This window comes from Phalacrocorax aristotelis, chromosome 1, assembly GCF_949628215.1.
Source record: "Phalacrocorax aristotelis chromosome 1, bGulAri2.1, whole genome shotgun sequence".
NCBI lineage: Eukaryota > Metazoa > Chordata > Aves > Suliformes > Phalacrocoracidae > Phalacrocorax > Phalacrocorax aristotelis.
Window position 1 is genome coordinate 12,847,517 of NC_134276.1, and position 22,754 is coordinate 12,870,270.

The window sequence follows — 22,754 nt, forward strand, 5'->3', positions numbered from 1 at the left end:
GGTGGGGGCTCACTTCGGCAAAGACCGTCCCCTTCCGCCGCCCGTTTTCCGCGCGTGCGCGGCGGGCGCCGTGCACGAACCCCGCGGCCGCTCGCTCCTCCCCGCTCTAGCGATTGGCCGTAGGAGGCGGTGCCGCCTCTGTCAGCTTGCCCTCTTCGATTGGCTGAGACGCGTTTTTCTTACTTTATTGGGTAGCTCATGTGTCACTCCAATCTGAGTCTATGACGACAGCTCGTACGCCTTCATGGTGGGGCTTGCCCCCCACTCCTCTTTTTCTATTGGCAAGTCGGGACGTCAGTTAAGCGGGGCTTGATCGGCGCGAAAGGCGCCACAGCAGCGTGGGTCCCGCGCCTTAAAGGGACAGACACCAGCCAGGTGCCCCCGGCGGACATGGCGGCTGCGGCGAGCGGTGGTCAGCGCACGGTGAGGTGGGGCGGCTGCGGCTCCGGGGGAGCCCGCGCAGGGCCGGGGCCGCCCTGCGGAGGGAGGGAGGGAGGCCTTGGGGGTCTCCTCAGACGGGCGGCGCCGCACTGGGGCCGCGGCCGCGGGAAGGGCAGGCGGCCCGGCCGGCGGGGCCCGGGCGGGACTGGGGTGGCTGCGCGGGCCGTGAAAGCTGTCTGGCCTTTTAAATGCAACATGCGTGTGTTAAAGCCCACTGCATGCGCACACGTATCCTGTAAAAGTGAAAGAAAAGGGCAAAGATACTCTGATATTTAAACCATCTCCCGCTACTCCCTGCGCCAGTGTCCGGGGCGCGCGTTCGTAACCGAATGGGAACGACTCGGGTTGCTTTCGGAAGCGATTCGGGGCGATGGCTGTGACAGCGCCCGTGACAGCGCCTGTTCCGCGGGCGGGGGAGGCTCGGCTCAGCACCGGCCTCCGCGGTCCGGGCGCGTGACGCCGCCGCAGCGACCCGCTGCCTCCCCTGGCGAGCGGGGCTGGGTTCTGCGGCTGCTCCTCCCGTTTGTGAGGTGAAAATGTGGCCTTAAACCTCGGTGTGGCTTCGGGACGCGCCCCCGTCCTTCACCCGTGAGGGTTCGTGGTTTGGGGTCTCGACAGCCGCTTGGTGAGCGCCCAGCCTGGCGTCCTCTATTGTGTGTCTCCTCCTCTGCAGCATGGTCCGTATTTACACCTGCACCGGCAGCAGTGAGGACTGAGCGATTTGAGGGCTCCTGGTGTTTTTTCTACCACGCACAGAGAAGGATGTCAGAAAACTAGTTATCACAGAATGGTAGGGGTTGGAAGGGACCTCTGGAGATCATCTTGCCCAACCCCCCTGCTTGAGCAGGCACACCCAGAGCAGGGGGCACAGGAACATGTCCAGGTGGGGTTTGAATGTCTCCAGGGAAGGGACTCCACAACCTCCCTGGGCAGCCTGTGCCCCTGCTCTGGCACCCGCACAGGAAAGGAGTTTTTTCTCATGTTTAGCTGGAACTTCCTGTGCTCCAACTTGTGCCCATTGCCCCTTGTCCTGTCGTTGGGCACCACTGAAAAGAGCCCAGTCCAATCATTCTGACATCCACCCTTTAGATATTTATAGGTATTAATGAAATCCCCCCTCAGTCTTCTCTTCTCCAGTCAAACAAACGCAAGTCTCTCAGCCTTTCCTCAGAAGGGAGATGCCCCAGTTCCCCTCATCATCTTGGTAGCTCTCAGCTGGACTTGCTCAAGCAGTTCCACATCCTTCTTGAACTGGGGGGCCCAGAACTGGACACAGCACTCCAAATGCGACCTCACTAGGGCAGAGTAGAGGGGAAGGATAACCTCCCTCAACCTGCTGGCCACACTCCTTTTAATGCACCCAAGGGTATCTTTGGCCACCTTGGCCACAAGGGCACAGTGCTGGCTCAGGGTCAGCCTGCTGTCCTCCAGCACTCCCAGGTCCTTCTCAAAAGAGCCGCTTTCCAGTAGTTCAGCCCCCAGCCTGTACTGGTGCCTGGGGTGTTCCTCCCCAGGTGCAGGACCTTGCACTTGCTCTTGCTGAATGTCATGAGGTTCCCCTCGGCCCAGCTCTCCAGCCTGTCCAGGTCTCGCTGGATGGCAGCACAGCCTGCTGGTGTATCAGCCACTCCTCCCAGCTTGGTGTCGTAAGCAGACTTGCTGAGGTTACACTCTATCCCATCGTCCACGTCACCGATGAATATGTTAAACAGGACTGGACCCAGCACAGACCCCTGGGGAACACGACTAGTGACAGGCCCCCCCAGTCAGACTCTGCTCCGTTGATCACAACCCTCTGAGTTCTGTTGTTGAGCCAGTTCTCAATCCACCTCACTCTCCACTCATCCAACCCACAACATGGAGGCTGTTTAATTTAGTTAGTAAAACCTTTTAGGACAAAAAGCTGTCTGCTGAAGACTTTTTGTATGTATTGAAAAAAGGGGAAAACCCCCCAAACTTTACACTTTATGAACTTTGAAAATAGCTGCTTTTAATACATCTGGCACACTACAAACACTGAACAAAAATTAGTGTATTGTGCCAACATTTTTGTTTCTCCTATTTGGTGTAACGGCTTGACTAAGTTAACTTTTTAATGTCTGCTTTTAACTAGAGATGCTATGTAAGCTTAAAGTGCTGCTGACAGCTGTGTGTCAGGCAGGCACAGGCAGTGTGGAGGTTGGCCTCTGGGTGGTAGGGGCTGTTCTTCCTTCCCTGCTCTCCCAGGAGTGCAGTACTGAGGGATGAGGGCAGGCTGCTGATTAAGATTGTCCCTCCAAAACAGTTATTTTGAAAGTTTCAGTAACTGTGTACTTGGATATTTTATGCTCAGTGACCTCAGTTCATGGTGATTCCGGTTTTTTTTTTTTTTCCCCCCAGTCTTGAGATGATTTACCCTTATTTCAGGTTTGTTTGGTTTTTTTTTAACCAGGAACGAGTACTACTGGGTGTCATTTAAAGCATTACCAAGCATCATATTTTTTTCTGTTATTTCTTTTCTGTTCTGAGGACCCATATAATAACTTGCAATACTCTAACTTAGTCCGTTTCCCCAGTGCCAAAGGACTAATAGCAAAGGTGCTGACTTGGTACCTTCATGGTTTTTTTGCTGCAGTTTTCGCCTGAGAGATTTTCTGCATTTTTCTCCATCTCTGGCTCTATGGTTTGTTTATAAATCATTGTTATTTTTACTGTCCAGGGATCTAGCCAAATTCTGTATGATAATGAGAAGAACATAGAGCTTTTTTCCTTTTTCTTGCTGAAAACATTTGGTATGCCACTGAGATTAATAGCCTTCTGGAGAGTTTTCCCTGGTGTGCCCTACTTTTCTGCAACAGAGAAGTAATGTTATAGTGGGTCATTTTTACCACATGCACAAGTTCTTTTGTTTGAAAAGAGTACCTCTGCCCCAAGTTGCTGAGCTAAGACTGAACATTCAGTATTTGGGAGCTTCAGGAATCATTGTGTGCTCCTGGTAGGTTAAGGTATTGCAGGTCTGAGTTTTAATGTCCCTGTTGCACGCTTGAGTGGGCAGGTGGTACGCAGAGGTAGCAGCAATGGGTTTTGGAAGGTAACATCCTCAGACCTGTGAAGGTTAAGTGTGCCCAGCTTGCTACCATTACCCAATGCCATGTGCTCAGCTCCTTGGGGGAGCGCTAAGCTTCTGCCTTTAGGATTATGAGGCTTTAGTGTGGCTTAAGGAAGGAAAGACTACAGGGAGTACCCAGAGGAAGGGAGAAGATGTAGTTAGCAAACGTGGCCTAGCTGAGATTCCGAACAAATCTATAGAGTTCCCTGATTTTCAGAGGTATCTTTTTTTATGTTTCGGGATTCTCCTGAGCATTGCAGCGTGATGCTCCCTGTAAGAATTTCGAAGAGTACAAACAGACTTAGATAATATTTAATGACTTGAGAGAAATCAAGGAGAAGAGCAGAGAAGTGGTGTGATATTTGAGTCTGAGATTTGTGATGGGCAATTCCTTGATGTTGTTTCGTAAACTTTCTCACATGTTTTACTGAGGTTATTTAGAAGTCTCTATTTGTGAAACGGAATATAAACCAGTTGCTTGCTTAAACAAGTAAGGAAAATATGCTTGGTAGCAAGCGACTAGTTTGACTGAAGCAAAGAATGATTGCCTATACAATAAGTAGACAATATTTCAGCACAATTTTTTTCAGTAGTTATTTCAAGCAGGTACGTCTACTGACTATTGCGCTATTCAAATTAGTGCCTATACGCCACATCCAGGTGAAATTTAGAAGACATGCAACCAGTTGAAAGCCTGTTTTTGTTTTGCTTTGTGTAACTCGGTGTTCAAGTGTTTGAGTGTGCTAGCTTTTTCTTTCACTTAGTCTGCTGTTGGCTAGAAAAATGTTACTTATGCCAGTAACAAACAACAAACAAAAAAACATCCTGTAGTTTGGGGGTTTTATGTAGTTATTTTTAATTCACAGTCAAGATTTTACAGGTGAAATGTAAAGATATGCAGAAAAATAGCAATGGTGGCAGTCCTAGTTTGATTTCGAACTGTTTCACCTTTTCTTTTGACTGTTTCATGGGATACCTTTGATTTTAATCAATAGCAGATAGTATGTCGATCTTTGAATCAATTGTTACTGTCACTTGGGTTGCTGAGGCTTATGTTGCTGCTGTTATTCTATTGCCTGCTGCATAAAGTACTGTGTTTTGCTTGGTTCATTTGTACTTCATTATTTGGTTTTATTCTGTGTTCATCAATTCAACATCCTGTAACGCTGGTGGTGTTTTTGCAGGAGTAGAGTTTAGGTCTTGATGTTGGCACCTAACGGGCTTTTGTTTGGTTTTAAATTCACATGTTCTGTTAGACCAGTATGGCTGCTGAGCATGAAACAGTGTGTATCTGCATGCATACAAAAACCATTTCAAAATATTTTTATTAATATATTCTTAATTAGGGATTAGTGTTTTAATTGGCTTTCTGTGGTAGCAGAAGTTCTTGTGCAAATGCAGTTATTCCAAGAAAAGCACTTATGTTGTATAGGCGAATGTTAACAAACACAGACTGCAGAGCATTCATAAAACTCTGCTTAGAAACACTAATACATTCACAGTACTTAGGACCCTAATTTTCTTGTCCATAATGAATCACTTCATTTAAAAAAGGAAATGAGCTGTGTATGGGCTTTAAATGACTTAGAAATTTTCTTCGTTTTTTTCCTGTATTATTTTTCTTCTGCATAATGCATTTTGGTCCATTGTCTAACTTGCTATGAGATACTTACAGAAATACTTTCTGTATTTTAGTTTAGGTCACGATGTGCCCCCAATAACTGGTATTTGCAAAAGCTTAAAAAAAACCCTGCCCAGATCAGCAGTTGCTCAGTTGTAAATGCTCTGTGGAAAGCTGTGGGAGCATTGCATCTGCCTGCAGCCCGCTTCTCTCTTAGGTTACCTTCAAATTCTGTTACTGAAAAATTTAGTGGTGGGTACAGTTCAGAGGAATTACTCTTGCATGTTAAAAATAAGCATTCATATTTTATTTGATTCATATACACAAATCAGAAAGCTTAGGCCAGGTAGCCAGTTTTTGAGCTGAAACCATAAACATGGTATACAAGTGCTGTGGCCCTTTTGCTTAGAAGAATCTTGTTAGAAGGCATGTTGTTTAACAGTGTTCTGGCAGCATAGCGTGTTCACAGCTAGGTGGTCCCTTCTGGTCGTTGCAACATCCAAAACACAGTAAATGTTTGGAAAGTTGGTGTAGGCTGCTGAGAAATCCATTGTCTCTGTGGCTGTGTCTCTGAGAAGTCTCAAGCTGACCTAACAGCACGTTGCTGCTCAGAGGCAGTGGTACCTTCCTGGCTGTGATCTGCTGCTGCTTTTCTTGTGCTGGTACCACTGATGAGGTGTAGCATGAAGTCACCCAGGTGTGTCTGCTGGTGAGGTGCAGCCTATTCATGGAAGGATAGGAAGGGTGAATTGAAGCCAGTGGAAAAGAGGGGTTGGAACTGTGCAGCTAGGAGGGTGAGGTGAGGAGGGAGCATGTCCTCTGCCCCATTTACAGTTAGTGAGCTGTTATGTTAGATGAGTGGATGTAGAACTGTGGTCCAGGGTGTGCTTTATCAGGTTTGGCCACCTTAGTACAGTATCTCGTGTGCAGTAAGTATAACCAGTAGTTAAGAAGGCAGCTGTTTTCCAACTGACTAGTGTATTACCTTCTCACAATAAGCAAGAGGTGGTGTAAGTAAGTAGAAAACAAAAGTGGAAATCAGCAACTATTATGGAAAAGACATTTTCTTTCTGATACTGTTTTTAGTGGAGGGGAGTGGGATGTGAAAATGACACAGCCTAAGGCTATAAGGAAGGAAATATAGCTTTTGAGGTATTACAATATCCTGCAGCAATACTTCTCCACACCATCTAATTGGATTCTACTTTTTTGGTTGTTATTGTGACAGAGAAACAAATATGCTGAATAACAGCTTTTGTTTTGTTTTTTTCAGGATGATCTGCACAAAACTCATAACTCTGCATCAGCCACAGATGGACTTTCTCTATCTTCATTTATAGAATATCCAAAGTACAAGCCATTTGTTAATGCAGATTTGCTGCGCTCCCCTCGGAAACCAGTAATTCCATATCCTGAAAGCAACAGCAGAGGTAATAGTTCAGCAAAGTTGTTTTCTTAGCTGTTTCCGAATCATGTAGTGAAACACTGTATGTCTGCATCTACAAAGGTTGCGATCTTTTTATCCTTTTATTGCTTCCCAGTGGTGTGCAGGTCACCTGTTTTGTAGGTTCTTTGCACTTCTCTCTCAGAAGAATACCTAATGAAAAAAGTCACCTTACAGCTGAAGAAAGATGCTCCTCTTCAGTAGTAGAGAGCCATAAAATTGGCCGAATACTTTGTGAAATTGTCCTGACATGTTTTCTTTGCTCCTTTGCCAGTCCTTCTCTTCCTCAGTCTCTCCTCTTCCGAGTTCACAGCTGAATTTGAAGTACGGAGACTTCCTTTGCCTCAAACCATTTTGGGCACTGAAGAGGTTTGGTGCTGTTGCAATGGGAAGGCTTGTCATGGGCAAAGGGTGTGGTGGGAACATCTATTAAATCAGTGAAGGCTTAGAGCATACAGAGGGAGCAGCACAGTGCTGAACAGAGAGATCACAACACCAAAAACAGAGGAGGTTGTACTCCCATTTATTCTTCCTTGTTTCTAGGCTATTCCTTCTCCTTCCTTTCCTGTTCTGGTCATAGTGTTCATCTCCAGATAAACAAGTTTGTCTTTTGTGACCTGACATGAACAAAACCATTCTTGGTTAGTTTTTTGTTGTATTAGTGAATGGGTTTGTCATGCAATGAGGCAAACTCCAGAGCTGCCCTGGGGTAAGTACAGGAGGCAGGAAGGGGAGTTGGGAGGACAGAGCAGGACCGATCCATCCTTGATGTGAGCCGTTTGCCTCAGGGTCATTGCAAAAATGCTCCCTTTAAGACTGGAGTTGCATGGACACTTAAGAATATGAAAAACTTGATGTTCTTTCCTTATCGGGAGAAAAGTAAGAAAGATTTAGCATGAATCCTAATATTATCCAAACTAAGAAAAAAAAAGTCAGCACGATAGGTTCAAGTCCCCGTTCCAACAGCATAATTCATGTGTGAATTTACTAGAGACTTCTATGTTAATGACCTAGTAGATGAAATCTGACTTCCTGAAGTGTTATTTAAAAATTGGTATATGCTCTCATATGCTCAGTGCCATTGGTTTTGAGAGTGCCGTTGATGCAAAACTGAAGGAACCTTTTGACAGACAAAAAATTGATGTGCAGGAGAGAGCTTCCCTATGAATTACTGATGCAGGAGTATTTTTGTAGATTGTGTTGCATGTTGCATTAGTGACAAACTTTTGACTTCCAAGTACTCACTTGGCAACTTTTTTCAAGCAGAAAATCTGCCAACTCTGAAATAAGTGTAGGTGGAGGGAGACAATCTGTTAAATTGTATCCCGTTTTAAAAATTGTATCCCGTTTTAAAAATTGTATCCCGTTTTAAAAATTATGAGCTGCCTTTATTTTCAAAAAATGTTTACATATTAGTACATCCTGCAAATGAAGTCTAGCAAACAGATGATCCAATATCTTACTCTTTTTGCATAGGTTTTAAAAATGCCAAAATGTTCTGGAGTGTATATTTTAGTAAGGTTAAGGATATGGGAATTAATTTCAGATGGAATAGTAGATTTCATTTGTTCTTGGGGGTCCTTATTGCTCCTCCCACCCCCTAATTTAAAAACAAAAAAAAGGTTTTGAAAAATCCTGAAATTGAGTATAGTAAATTCTGCTTATTTTGAATTTTTGCGTTGTGTTTGTGTGTGTCCCAGCATACATAGTTGGTTTTAATACTCTGATAAGGGTGACTGAATGATAACTTGTCATGGTGTTGGGTTTCACCTTTATCTATTAGTTTCTTGAATTGCTTCATTCCTGTACTTTGTTAGTCATTATTCTAAATATACAGAGATTTCAATTTAGCTGGAAGGATAACAGTAACAAAGCTGTTTATAGTTTCAGCTGTGCCTATTTCAGCTGAATCCTGGTAACAGTAACATAAATAAAGAGAAGACGGTACAGTTGGTGACTCTGATCCTGCAGACAAGGCCCAGCTGTCTATAACTTCTCCATAACGGTGACTGCTGTCACCCACTTCTCATTTATTTAAGTTACCTTAAAGCAGGTGGTTTTTGTTGAAGTGATGCTATTCTGCATTTCAATCTTTATGAGCTTTTACTCTGGAAAACTGATTCTGACTGATAATTATTTTTGCCTTTTTTTGTAATCTGACGCAGTCCCAACTTTTCTGTGCTTGTGCATTTGGTAATAAAGGTGGTGCATGCTTTCTCTGGAGTGGGTTTAAGCAAAAAGGAGTGGTTTAACATGACCTTGCAGATCACTCTGCTGTACGAGCTGTCCGTACAGATGTTCCTGTGTTTTACTTTCACAGGCCTGTGTAGGGGAAAGAGCTTATTGTTATTGTTCCCTTTGCAAAATTAAACGATTCAGCTGAGAGGCATAATACATCGGATTACCAGCAGATGGTCTAATTGCAAGGTGATGTGAGTTGTATTACAACTGCTTTTCTTTTTGTGGTGATGGACATACAAAGGTTTTGTTGAGTAATTGTTAAAGCAGGGAATGGAACCAAAGAGGGAAAGTTGTTTGGCTCAAAGGAGATGCATATCTTCGGCGGTGGAGCGGAACACAAGCACAAAACCAGAAGAATCAAAAAAGAGCTGCCACTTAGAGAAACAAATGTGTTTGTAGCCCATCTCATAGCTAACCTTTATTCTGCTCCGTGACTATCCATAGTTGTGTTTTGTGTATTTGTTGTGCTAGCACGCCCTTGTAGAGGAATAATAATATAGAGAACTGCCACTGTTTAACTATCTAGTTGTGACCTTTCATTTCCTTTTGATAAAGAGTCAGAAGATGCACTGCTTGCACTTAATCTGCAGAGTATTTATGTGCTTTGTTCTGTGAAAGGGATGCACCTTTCCCAGATGTTTCAGATGAAGGTGTGCACCAAGGGCATCTATTCATTTGAGACTGGTTTTAACTGGTTTTAGAATCAGTTATGGTTTAAAGGTGAGCAGGTTTTAATTCCTAGAAGGAGTCTTGGATGCTGGTAAGGAACACTCTGACTTTCTTACATAACAACATGGTTTTATTAAAATGTTTCAAGTTCAACGTTATCTTCAAGTGGAGATTTAATGGCATCTAACAAAAGGTACTTGTTCAATTACAGCAATATTTTCTGCTCTGAAGAATCTGCAGGAAAAAATTCATCGACTGGAGTTGGAACGGCTTCAGGCGGAGGAGAATGTAAAACACCTCAGCAGAGAAACAGCTGACTACAAAAAAGTACTGAGTGAACAAATGCAACACAAAGAGCATGACAAGACTGAAGTGTCAAAGAAAAATCAAGGTGGTTTGCAAACTTTATATAGATACTACAGAACACCGGTGTGGATGAAACTTGAGTTTTACTGATGCATAAAACTATTTTGATTTACTTTGTTTGGCCTCCTTTACTCTGTAGTGACCCATGGAGTTATGAAGTAAAAGCATGCTTTGTTTAGGGATTTGCATGCATACAGAAGATCATTAGGCTTAATCAGTGGGTTTCTTTAGATGGTCCTTTTCTTGCTTGTTTTGGAACTGTCCTGAAAACATTTAAAAAAAAAAAAAATCCCAGGAACAAGCAGCCTGTGATTTCACTTTTCTGCCTTCTGTTTTCTTCAGAACTGGCTTCTCAGCTGGCAGCTGCTGAGTCTCGTTGTAGCCTTTTAGAGAAACAGCTGGACTACATGAGAAGAATGATCCAGCATGCAGAAAATGAGAAGTCACATCTCTTGGAAAAGCAGGTGTGTCCTCAAGATTATCTCAGGGTTAAATTATAAAAATCATTAACTATGTCATGATTTTTCATAGTAACTATAACTTTAATATCTGTAAGTGTGGCTGTGTGTTTCAGCTGGCCTTTACATACTTCGGTGTGGATAGTTTCCCTACTTAAATTTCCCAGTCTTACCAGGACCGTGGTATTTTCTGCCTTTGTGCACCTGCCTCTAAGACAGTATCAGGCCCATGTCCCACTGGGGAAAAACGTCCCTTTTGTGTTTACACTCTTCATATCTTTGGGGATTTTCTTTACTAGTTCTACTTTTGCTAAACTGGGGCTGAAATACTGATTCTGTAGAAATAATAGTAAAATTTCTATCTCCTACCATCAGTGACTGCAAGATTTGGCCTATATCTAAAATAAGCTTGAACTTTGCTTTATAGGAGTATGGATCACCTAGAGCTCTCTGTTCACTGGTCTCTCTGGCTGCCCTATTTTAGTCTATTAAGTATTTACTGAAGCAAAAAAAGAATGAAGAAAGCTATCTCTGATAGCTGAGTAATGAGGGGGTTTTACCATGTTGGGTTCAGAGGGAGGAGTGACCACTGAATTCTCTATCATCTGAGTCTGGTTGAGTGTGGTTGAAGGTTCCCAACATCGGTGGACCAGTGGTGCAGTTTGCTCCCTAATCTTAGTACCATCTAAAATTGCACAGAGGAGGTAGTAGTTCCTTTGGACTGCTGACGGGCCTCCTTTGTGCTGCAGACACAAAGCTTACTACAAGGCTTGTTTTATCATGCTTGTAAATGTTTTGCTTTTTACTTCCTCTTTCAAGGGTTCGTTGGAGAGAGATCGGCTTCTTGATCAATCGCATGTTCAGTCTAAATTGGAAAAGCTGGATATGCTGGAAAGAGAGTACAGCAGGCTTACCGTGATGCAGTCCGTAGCAGAGGTCTGTCATTTGCACTGGATACTGTATCAGACTTACCCTGTTTATTGTAATCAGCACTTTATAACTATATGTCAATAATAGAGGTGAGCAAAACTTTATGCTGTAGACAAAGGCAGCAACTAAACATCTTTTTAAAGCTGAAGTGTTGTAAAAACCTGCAGTTATTGCTGGAAGTCTACCTGGCCAGGTAGGCTGTAGGTCACTACACTTTGCTTAGCCTTAACGGTATCTGTTGGTGTTCCTCTTTTGCGGTTAACTGGTTCCTAGGCATGTAGGATTGCAGGCATTCGGAAGCTCCCAGCTCCTGAGTTGCCTCGCATGCTACTGAATACTAGCAGTTACATTCTGTTACCAACCCAGTTTTGACTTGACTTGTGTGGGTTTGGTGTGTTTTTTCTTTTAGCCACTTATGCTCTTCCTTAAGAGATGCAATTATTATTAATTATTTTGCTTGCAGAATTATGGAGCCTTGCATTGCTAGGCCTCTAGCACTGGCTGGCTGTCAGTGTGTTTGACCCAGTCTGCCTCTTCAGGATTTGGTTTGAACTGGTAGCTTTTAAAAGTTCAGCATGACTGTGTTTGATCATATTCCTTCTGCATACCGTCTGTGGTGTTGGCTTCTGCAATCCAGTCCACATCCTACCCCTTTCTGCTGCTGTAGAGAGACCACAAGACTCCCAAGTGTGGGACCTACAGAGGGCTTAGCAAGGGAGAGGCTTCCACCTGCAAACTCCCTCCATCCAAAAGGAGCAGATAGTACCTGATTACACTGTGGCTTTGAAGACAGCTCATTACTCAATCAAAATTGTAGGCTTGCCACCCTGCACACCAGCCCTTGCCAGGTGCTGAAGTAGATGGTGTTTTTCCAGGAGTACCTAAGGAGGTGTTTGATAGTAGATCTTCAGCTAGTTGGTCTGCTGCAGGACCTTTAGACACTGCAGCTATTCTTGGGACTCCCTGATGCAAGGTGGCTGTAACAAGCTGTTTAAGATCTTAACAGCCCATTTTGGTAAGCTGCATTTATGGAGTAAAAGTGCCTGCATTGTTCACCTGGGCCAGACTCTTTGAAAGGGACATGAGTGTCTCCTGGGCCTTGTTCACTGAAAGTAGCAGTAGTTTTCTCAAGGGACAGGGTTGAAATAACTGGTTCAGCAACAGGAGTCCCTTTCTCAGGGGCTTTTAACAAGCTTTTGACTGGTAGCAGGTGGAGTTTGGTGGGACTGGGTTGTTTGCCTTCCTGTGCCTGGCTAGTGAACATAATTTCAGCATAACAGTTCAATTTGTTTCCTCCCCTTCCCCTCCCAGATTAAACTAGAGGCCTATGATTCATGATATCTTCAGGAATTAGTAGCTGTCACAATTAAATCTATTTTAGTGGAATTGGGTGTTAAAGTCACACAATTTTGAATCCATTCTAGGAACTGAGAGAAATCTGGATTTAACGCTGACTCAAGGTCATTAGTTGTTTTCAGATTGATAGGTCTATCTGCCTCCATGCTTGCAGTCTGTGTTTCTACATGAGCATCCATGTGCTAAGTGTTACCTTAGAATCCTGAAAAGGTGACTGCACACTGTGCTCAAAACAGTTGCATCTCTTGCCTCTTCAACCTCTGCTTTAGTTGTGGCAAGACCACAGGGGCATTTGCAAGTTTTATTTGAAGCAAGAAATACATAAGAAAGGCTATTTCTATACATGGTGTGCTGAAATGGATGTGAAGTGGTGAGGTGACCACTCATGAGTGAGCAATGATGTAACTGCCTCTGATTTCAGAGCACAAGTTGTGTGTGGGTCTTACTGAGAGCATTTAATCTCTGCAGAGCCACTACCTGGCACTATAAGTATTCAAGCAATTTGCCAATGTTAATATTGCCTGTGAACAGGAAATGCTGAGACTCTTAGTCATGTGAAGGGCTCCTAACTAGAGTACTTGCCGCTAAAGCATTTTCTGGTGTATGTTTATTGCAACTCTGACCCTACAGTGCAGTCTCTGGATAGCTGGCTGAGAGGGTCTGAATGTGTTTATGTCTGAGGATGGAGTTACAGGATGGGGTCGTTCCCTAAAAGCACAGTTTGGGCTTTGGTCTGGAGTATGGCCAGATGTGAATGTATGTGCAGATGACATGTTTTGAAGAACTGTAGTTGGTAGTAATTGATCTTTTCTTAATGAGATGTAATAAAACCCAACAGTTATGTGAACAAAAGAAGTAACGAATCCTTTAATTTGGTTGTGGCTGTATGCTACCTACACCTCTAGTTTTTTCCTTTATCCTTTAATTGCCAGGTGCTGAGAAACAACACCTGCCCTGTTTCAGCTGGGTACATGCTCACTGCTTAGCTGTCAAGCAGGTGCTAATTTGCAAAGTAGTGAAGCACAGGGATAAAAGCTGTCTTCACACTGGAGACATTTCCTCTCTGGTGGAACTAATTTGAATGTTTATCCCAGAGCCAGTTTTTATGAAATTTAGGTGTTCTGTATCTTTACGGTTTCATACCTTTCTGTCTTCATTGGTTAAAGTTGTTTGAGGGATCGGATTCTATCCAGAGGCACCTGGACAAGCTCAGGAAGTGGGCCCATGTGAACCTCATGAGGTTCAGCAAGGCCAAGTGCAAGATCCTGTGCCTGGGTTGGGCCAACCCCCAATACGAACACAGGTTGAGGGATGATGGGATTGAGAGCAGCCCTGCCGAGAAGGACTTGGGGGTACTGGTGAACAAAAAGCTGGACATGAGCCAATCCTATCCTGGGCTGCATCAAAAGAAGCATGGCCAGCAGGTCAAGGGAGGTGATTCTGCCCCTCTGCTCTGCTCTGGTGAGACCCCACTGCAGTGCTGTATCTAGCTCTAGAGCTGTCGTGGTCCAGCCTCAGTCGGCAACTAAACACCATGCAGCCGCTTGCTCACTCCCCCCACCCCTGTGGGATGGGGGAGAGAATCAGAAGAGCAAAAGAACTTGTGGCTTGAGATAAGCACAGTTTAATAATTACAATAAAATAATTATAATAATATTATGATAATAATAATTATAATATAATGGAAAAAGAAAAAAGCAAACGCCAGTGATACAACCACTCACCACCTGCCGACTGACGCTGCAATCCGGAGCGCAATTGTTTCCCTCCTCCCCTGGCCACCTCCTCCCAGTTAACGTAGTGGGGATGACATTACATGATATGGAATATCCCTTTGGTCAGTTTGAATCCACTCTCTTAGCTGTGCCCCCTCCCTTCCCGGCTTCTTGTGCACCTGGCAGAGCATGGGGAGCTGGAAAAGTCCTTGACTAGTACAAGCACTACCCAGCAACAACCAAAACATCAGTGTGTTATCAATGTTTTCATGCTAAGTCCAAAGCACAGCACTATGCCAGCTGCAGTGAAGAAAATCAACTCTATCCCAGCTAAAACCATGACAGAAGCTCTCAGTACAGGAAAGTCATGGAGCTGTTGGAGTGGGGCCAGAGGAGGCCACAAAAATGATCCGTGGGCTGGAGCACCTCTCCTGCAAGGACAGGCTGAAAGAGCGGGGATGTTCAGTCTGGAGAAGAGAAGGCTGCAGGGAGACTTAATTGAGGCCTTCCAGTACTGAAAGGGAGCTTGTAAGAAAGGTGGCGACAGACTTTTATATCAGGGCCTGTTGTAATAGGACAAGGGTTAATGGTTTTAAAATAAATGATGGTAGATTCAGAATAGATGTAAAGAAGAAATGCAATGAGTGTGGGGAAGCACTGGCACAGGTTGCCCAGAGGGTGGTAGGTGCCCCATCCCTGGAAACATTCAAGGTCAGGTTGGACGGGTCTCTCGGCAGCCTGGTCTAGTGGAAGATGTCCCTGCTCACTGCAGGGGCGTTGGACTAGATGATCTCTAAAGGTCCTTTCCAACCCAAACTATTCTATGATTCTGTGATTCTGAGTGAGGTGATTGCATGAATCTTAATTTCCCTTAGAAAACAGGCAAAAAATATAAATATTTTATTTCTATATTTTCATTGAAACTTTTTGCAGTGGCTACTGGTGACTGAGCAGAGTGTTTTAGGCAGCCCAGTGCTGACCTGCGGCGCACTTCCTGTGCCATGCTACCTTAACATGGCAGGCAGCGTACCTGGGGAGCATCTGTGTTGGCTGTTAGCTGGCCCTCTGTCCCCTCCCTCTCAGTGATGGACCAGTAATCTGTGTAATAGTTTTTCTATAGGGAAGAAAAAGAGTTTCTTTTGGGAATGTAACTTGGACAGATAATTTCCAACAGGATCTATCACTGATGATACAGTAAGATGATACACTCCTGTTCTGCAGTTTGAGCTGCACACTGCAGCTGAGCAGCTGGCTGAGTGCATACTCAGTATAAAAGCATTGGCCCAGCTTCATGTCAGTCTTCAGTTCAAACAGAAGATATGCTTCAGTATTTTCATATTAAAAATTCTGACTTAACAGGGTAGACAAAAATCTTTGTGAGACTGACCATGTAGAAATCAAGAATTGTGCCACATGCTGTAAAGGACAGAAGATTATCTTAAGTTACCTGGAATATACCTGACTTGAATGAAGAAAAATAAACAGTCAAAAGGATTCTTTTATTCAACAGAAAAAGCTGGTTCCTTTTACATAGTGCCTTTGTCCTCAATGTTTATCCAGGGTTTTGCCGTTTAACACCTTTGTATAACAGCTGGTTACATTAATCTTGCACTTAATGCTTAAGTAAAGCAGTATTGAAATACTTTCTACCTCAGTGTCGTGGGTTTATAAAGAAACAGAAGTGCCCAAATATAGCTGTTACTTTAAAATGTATGCTTTTCTGCCTTAAGTTTGACTAGTGGCTCTGTGAATAATCAGTCTGTGGGGGAAGAGAAGGGAAGCTGTTTTGTGTCCTGGAGCTCTGGATTGTTTTTTTCGCTCTGCTGTATAAAAGCAGAAAGCTACCAAATAACTTTCACATTGGGATTTTAAGTAAGTGTATCCTGCTTCAACGATGTTTTCATCTCATTGGAGGGTTTATAAAGAAATGTGTGCTTTTCACTTTAACTCTTTTCTTTGAAATGGGCTTTCAAAGGAGTTCTTACGTGTTTTTAACAATTAAAAGATGAAATCACATCACTTCTTCCTAAACAAATCTCAGAGGCATCACACAAACTTGCCTCCTTCTTCTTTATTAAGAAGGTGGCTAGATTTTCAAAAACTCCTCTCTTAGAGTTTAGCAAAACTACCATTAGTGGTCTAAATAAAGCAAGTCTTCTCTTACCTTATAAATGATACATGGTATATCTTTGTTAGTCCTTTTGTAGTACAGAGTCTTTCAGGATAACATCCACAAAACAACCTTCTTTCTGTTTTTTTTTACAGCGGAAGAGAAAGACAGCCTTGTGTATTACCCTCCCTGTAGGAGGGAGTTAAATTCAGATAACAGTTGTGGAAGTAAAAATAGAAAAATCGATTAAGTTTTAAGCATAAGCACTTGACTGCTGTATACTGGCTGTACAGACAAAACATCAGCAATCATTCTAACGCTGAAGTCTTCACTTAGCTTTAAGTCATAAGCTGAACTGCTATACTTTTGCTCAGGCTCTTAGTATTGTAGGCTTCAGGAAGAAAATGATAGTTTCATCAGTAATGCTATTATTTTTATTCAACTTTGACTAGAAAAAAATGAAGGAGCTGGAACAGAAGCTTCAGGAGGAAGAACACGCAAGGAAGCTTGTTCAGGAAAAAGCAGCCGAGGTAACCAACAGGAAATTTCTGTTATACTGTTATGCACTGTAATTAGCTCTTCCTTTTATCAACTTTTCAGCTAAACTTGTTGCAAGTGCCTCCCACATACAGAATAATGAAAACATTTGTTTAGGTTTTTAGGTTTGCTTTTTTTCTGTTCGTGTTTTTGTTTGGTTTTGTTGGGTGGTTTTTTGTTTCGGGATTGTTTTTTGTGGTTTGGTTCCCCCCCCCGTCTGAGGTGCCAAATATTCTTAAGTCTCTGAGCTTTTTGGAAACCTTTTCCTAACAGCACCTGTGCACTGAAGCTTGATTTCCTCAATTAAAGAGGGTAGTTGGAAAAGAGGAGTAGAAATTCAGCCAAATTCATAGTTGGGGATGTGTGAGGATCTCTCTCTAAATAGATCAAGGCCAACAGGCATGCTCCCTTGTTCATAATTGTAACAACAGGCATTGCAAAAGGAGGTGAATAGTTGTCTCTTAACTATATGCCAGAGGATCAACTGAGCAGGGTTGGGTGGCTTCCCTAACATTTTGTTAAGTGTAAAGTATAGCTGATGTTTTGGCACTTGCCTGCATGGGAGTGATGCAGTAAGATTGACTCTCTAGCTTATTAAGATTAGTGATGAGCAGTGCTACCAGAGGAGGTATTCTTATTTAATGTTTAAATTTACTTTGGACCGCAGAAGCATCCTAAACACTTGAAGCCCTTGCTTTCAGAGAGCCTGTAGTTTAAAAACTCTTGTTTTGCAATTCTCAGCTTACTCTGTCTCTGATTGTTAAAACAATTCCAGTAATTTCCCTTATTCCCTCAATTAAAGCTCCAGACAGGCCTGGAAACCAACAGACTACTGATTCAAGCAGCATCCCCATTGCTCTCTCCAAAAGCAAGAAAACCCAGGAAAAAAACTAAGCAGCCAGAGAAGGTAACATGGTGGGAAGAGAAGGGCAATTACTGAGGAGTGAAATAAGGGTGGGTACATGCAGTTGGAAAGGTAGGCTGCCTCTTTGATTACAAAGCAAAGGGAAAATGGGTTTGTTGTAGCGTCATCTTTAAAAACATTTATCTCTTCTTTCCTTCCAGAAATGCTCTCTTACAAGCCATCTCACTACGCAGCCCCATTACAGACTGTGTCTGGGCGATGTACCCTTTGTAGCTGGGAAGGTGAGCTGCTTAACTCTAAAGCTTAATGCTCCGTAGCTGCACCTCCTTAAGTGGCTTTGGCTTGGTGCGCTCCTGACACCCAGTGGTCAGATCATTTCATTTTCTTTGACTGTTTTCTTCCAGTTTGCCGTCAGAAGGCTTGTTGAATATTGGTAACTTGCTGAAGTGGCATTCCCAGAAAATGAGTCCTCTCTGTGCTGCTGGCCAAGCTGCTCTTGTTAGTGCATATTCATTCAAACAGAAAGTACATTCTTGGCAGTGACTCAGAAATGTTATTGGTTTTTAAATGTTCTCCATTATTACCAAGTAGGTTGCTGACAATGCCACTTCAAAGCAGCTTCTTTTACTTTTTCCAGTCTACCAGTCCCAGTCATTCAGTTGGCGCCAACGTGCAACATGTCCTACACCTGATGAAACAACATACGAAAGCTTTGTGTAACAGTCGTGTGGTAAATGATACTCCACTAGCAAAACCCATTGGCACCGGTCATCCTGCCAGCAAAAGCAGAAAGTCATCTCTGCCAAAGGAATCTTCTTCATCCCAGGAAGAGCTCTCAGAAGTGCTGCTGACTTTACAAGATGAATTTGGGCAGATGAGTTTGTGAGTTGGGCATATTCTCTGTTGCAGACCGTGAATGTAGATGCTTTGTATTTTTGCCTTTTGCTTTAAAGTTGGAAGGTTTTTCCTGAGAAAGGATTTAGTTTTGGGAAGTCTCTGGCATATAATCTCTCTGCTCTACTGGCTCTGGAGGCTGTAATTTATTTTTGCCGTTAAAAATAAATTCTGATAAGCAATCTGGGCTGCATACCTGGTTTTATATGCAGCAGTGTCAAATGTGTGTGGGGTTAGGGAGCAGTGCGGTAACAGCCGCTGATGCAATGGACAGATGCGCCATTAAAGGGCAGCTTTACTAGCTGTCTCACTTGTCCTGGTTAACAGAACGTAAATTGTTATCTTACTGCATAACTGCAGTAGATAGAAATACACGAAATAGTAACTGAGTGAGTGCTGAGGTCATGCCCTCAGGAGGTTATTTGGTCATTTTGACTGTGTGAAGCTACTTATGTTATTGAGACTTGCCGTTTCAGCAGCCTGCCACCAGGATGTGCTACGATAATAATGCTGCTAACCAGCAACGCTGTTCTTACGGGTTCGTTATGGCATGTTGAACATGTCTGTCTGCTGACGCTACGGTTTCCCAGAAGTGTTACTTCTGAACTGGGTGTGCAAGCACCAGAAGCCAAGGGAATCTGATGCGAGCTTTGTTCTGTCTGAATTCTGTGCTAGTGATCATCAGCAGCTGTCAAAGCTTGTCCAGGAAGCCCCAACCATTGCAGTGAGGGAAGATCTGGAGAGGGAACTTGAGGCACTGGTGGGAAAGATGGAAGCAAAGGCAGACCAGATCAGCAAAGTCCGGAGGCATCGGTTGCAGGTGAAGTTACTTTTTAACTATGTTCACGCTTCTGTGGAGTTGCTATCTTAAGTGAGTTTTGTTGGTTTGGGGGGGTTTTTTTGCATTCTATCTTAACTTATCAGTAATTGAATAAAGCAGAAATAACTATCTTAGAGCAGTAGTGCCTAGCTTTAGCTCTGATGTCCCAAAGTTAGTCTGCAAGCCTCCATCTTTCTATTCTGGTATTTCTGCAGGAATATCCTTTCTGTCTTACCATGTAACCCTTGTGCCCACTCCTCATCCTGTCCTGGGCAGAGCTTTCGCATCTGTTCTTGCACTGCGTTTTACACTCCTCTTATCCCCAAAACAGGGAGAAGATAGTCTACTGTACAATAGCAGATCCCACAGTTGTTGCATTCTGTAAACACAGCATAAGCCGGTTGGGCAACACACAAGCTGAGAAACAGCATATAGGGCTGAAAGGTGTGACTCTGCTTCCTGGGCCTCCAGTGGTCTGTCTGGGAGGTATTTCTTGTCAGGTATCTGCTGTGTCAGGAGATAAACCTGTCTTCTTATCAGTCACAGCCACTCCTGGCATGGGTCAAACAGCTGTGCTGAACCAGAGTGACCACTTTGCATGAGGTCCCCGGTGACAACCAGCTGCACACAGGTAGTGGAGGAAAGTCCTCAAGAAATGCTGCTCTTCACGTTGAACTTCCAGTAACCTAAACTGTATTTAGACACCTACATTCCCAGGGGCTTTCACTGTTGAGCTGAATCTTTAACAGTTCGCCTTTGCTTGGAGTAAATGGCCTATTTATGTTTTAATTTGCATTATATAAAACCTGAAATATCTGTTTCAGTTTAAAACAACTTTCAAAATGTTTTGAATAGTGTGGCCTGTTCATTCAAAGCTATAAAATCTGTCGATTCCCTATTTTCTTTAATCTTCATTCATTTCAGTGAAATCCTTCCAAAGAGCTTAACCCTGTGTTTAATCTGGTTCAGTTCACGTGAACCAAGAAGGTTCATCCTCATCCGCAAAATGTGTTCTGAGAACACTGCTGCTGACATCCAAAATGGACATGTGAAATGCTTTCAAACAGAACCATTACTTACCTTTGATCTCCTATGATCTTCAGAGGAACTGTTGCAGAGAAACAGCTGTGTAGTAGTTCCCAGTAGTAATGACTCTGCACACACTGAGGCTTACGACCAGCTGTTGACAAAAGCTTTAGGAGTCAGCATTCAGGGCACTTGCTGCGCGCTATAAGCGAGGAGGAGGGAGCCACTACCTGAAGTGAGGGGAGCGTGGAAGCCAGCTGTTTTGCAGTTGGAGAGCGGTGGATGTGTCTGCACCTTAGGCTGCCCAGTTCCCACTGCAGCTTCTGCCAGCTCAGTCCTTGCTGCTGAGTACCGAGCCTTACAGGCTCTGATTTACAGTGCGATGTGTGGATACCAGCTCTTCACCTCAGCAGAGTTTCGATATTCTTTTTAAAGCTGCCTCTGACGGTATGTGTATGGGAAAACTTCTCTCTTTAGGGTTTTCTTTAATCTCTGGATGGTGACAGCGACAAATCAACTTTCTGTCATTTATAACTTTTTCTGTCATGTTCATGATGGAGACATTCCCCCATAATCAACTTCTCCGTTTTTAAAGAGATAACCTAGTAGTTCAGACTACAAGCTGCACACTGTTCTAAAGATGTGAATATAGCAATGCTGTATAAGGAAAACAAAATATTATTCAGGGTGACTTGGGAGCATCCATTTGCTTAGCTGGGTGAGGTAAGCAGTGGGATATTGAGCTGTCTGGAAGAATTGCACAACATGAAGCAGTGACCTTGCTTCAGTTTGTTTTTCTTTGGGTTTCTTTTTCAGCTAGAGAGACTTAAGAGAGAATGCAAGTCCAAAAAGACTTCTGCTAAACAAATAAGAGACAGCAAGTTCCCTGTTAGTGAGGTGAAAGTAACAACTACAGTAACCACGAAAGGAAAGAACGCTGGTCCCATCAAAGTGAAACCTGGAGAGAAGAGTCGGAAAAATCTTCAGTTGTTGAGAGACATGCAGACCATACAGACTTCGCTACAGAAAGATGACATCAGCTGGGACTACTGACTGTTCTGCAGGAAATGTTCTTGGTACCATCCTGGTCAAAATCCCTCACATTCTGGACATAAAATAGCTGCATTTCTTGCTGTGTGAAAGAGACTACTGTATGCAAAGTGCACTTTTGAAGTATGGGCCCTGAATTCTCTGTCCCTGGGTTGGATTGATTGTGTATATTATGGTCTAGTTTAAAACACATTCCGTTTTTAAGGTACCCAGCCACTGCATCCGAACGTAGGTCTCCACCAGCCCCTTCCATGTTTGGTTCCAGCAGTCCCTCCATTTTCTTTCAGCACACCAAGCACCACATGGTTTTGCGGGTTGGCTTGCGTGAAATGCCAGTGTGATTTCATGCTGTTGTTGAACTGTGCCTTGGGAGGCGTCTCAGGATGCAGCTTGTTGAAAATGATGCTGTGACCCTGAGTCTTAAGGGCGTCTGTCAGTTCTGTTCTGCCTGCAGCCGCGACTACTCAAACTCTGAGAGCGTCTAAGGGAGAACGGGGAAACCTGTTCAAGGTGTTCTGTGGGGCTCTCCTCCAAAAGCTTTCCTACTTCTTGCGCTGCTGCATTGCGTTAGTCAGCATTAACGGCAGTGGATGTTTGAGTACGCAAAAGGAGCAAAGTAACTTTTCTGAATTATTTTGCTTGATCAGTGATTGAATGCTTTTCAAGGTTGAAGAAATCCTACTGTATGGAAAAGCTATAGGATAGGGATATAGGATATCCTGCCTCCTTGCCCACAGCTTTGGGTGGTAAGGGAGTGAGATAAACCACAAGTGTTTTAAACTGCAAGTGCCTCAATCATGCCATTCAGTCCTGGCAACTTGCTTTTAACTTGAAATACGTGCTTTGATGAGCTATCCACTTCGGTAGTGGTGCAATTCATTTTGCACTGACTTGCACAGCTGAGGAAATGTTATTTATTATGTTAATAATGTAAAGAATTTCCTATTAATGGAATGTATAGAAGGCCCAGATTACCTGATTATACAGTTGAAAATAATAAAGCCAGCTTGCCTGTTGATGGAATTGTGGGAAAGCTGCACTTCCTCTAACTGAGCTCAGTGTTTGCAGCACTGTGCCCCCTCCAGGCTGCTCTCTGTCTCCCCGCTCAGGGTGTGACTGCGAG

The 22,754-nt window shown here is 43.6% G+C and overlaps 1 protein-coding gene across 1 annotated transcript; it reads left to right on the plus strand.

Moving 5' to 3' along the window:
* The first annotated feature begins 189 nt into the window (after positions 1-189).
* On the plus strand, positions 190-22,654 carry CEP57 (centrosomal protein 57). Its single transcript, XM_075081726.1, has 11 exons — positions 190-423; positions 6,424-6,580; positions 9,716-9,895; positions 10,213-10,334; positions 11,148-11,264; positions 16,892-16,969; positions 17,779-17,883; positions 18,042-18,122; positions 18,479-18,723; positions 19,411-19,555; positions 21,398-22,654. The coding sequence occupies exons 1-11, from the start codon at positions 391-393 to the stop codon at positions 21,632-21,634; spliced, it is 1,500 nt and encodes a 499-aa protein (XP_074937827.1). The 5' UTR covers positions 190-390; the 3' UTR covers positions 21,635-22,654.
* Positions 22,655-22,754: the final 100 nt, after the last annotated feature.

Bases quoted from the DNA above. Each gene is read 5' to 3' on its own strand.
- CEP57 (XM_075081726.1), top strand. From the start codon at position 391: ATGGCGGCTGCGGCGAGCGGTGGTCAGCGCACG. The intron at 17,884-18,041 runs GTAACATGGTGG...CTTTCCTTCCAG, and splicing joins AAACTAAGCAGCCAGAGAAG to AAATGCTCTCTTACAAGCCA. The intron at 18,123-18,478 runs GTGAGCTGCTTA...TACTTTTTCCAG, and splicing joins TACCCTTTGTAGCTGGGAAG to TCTACCAGTCCCAGTCATTC.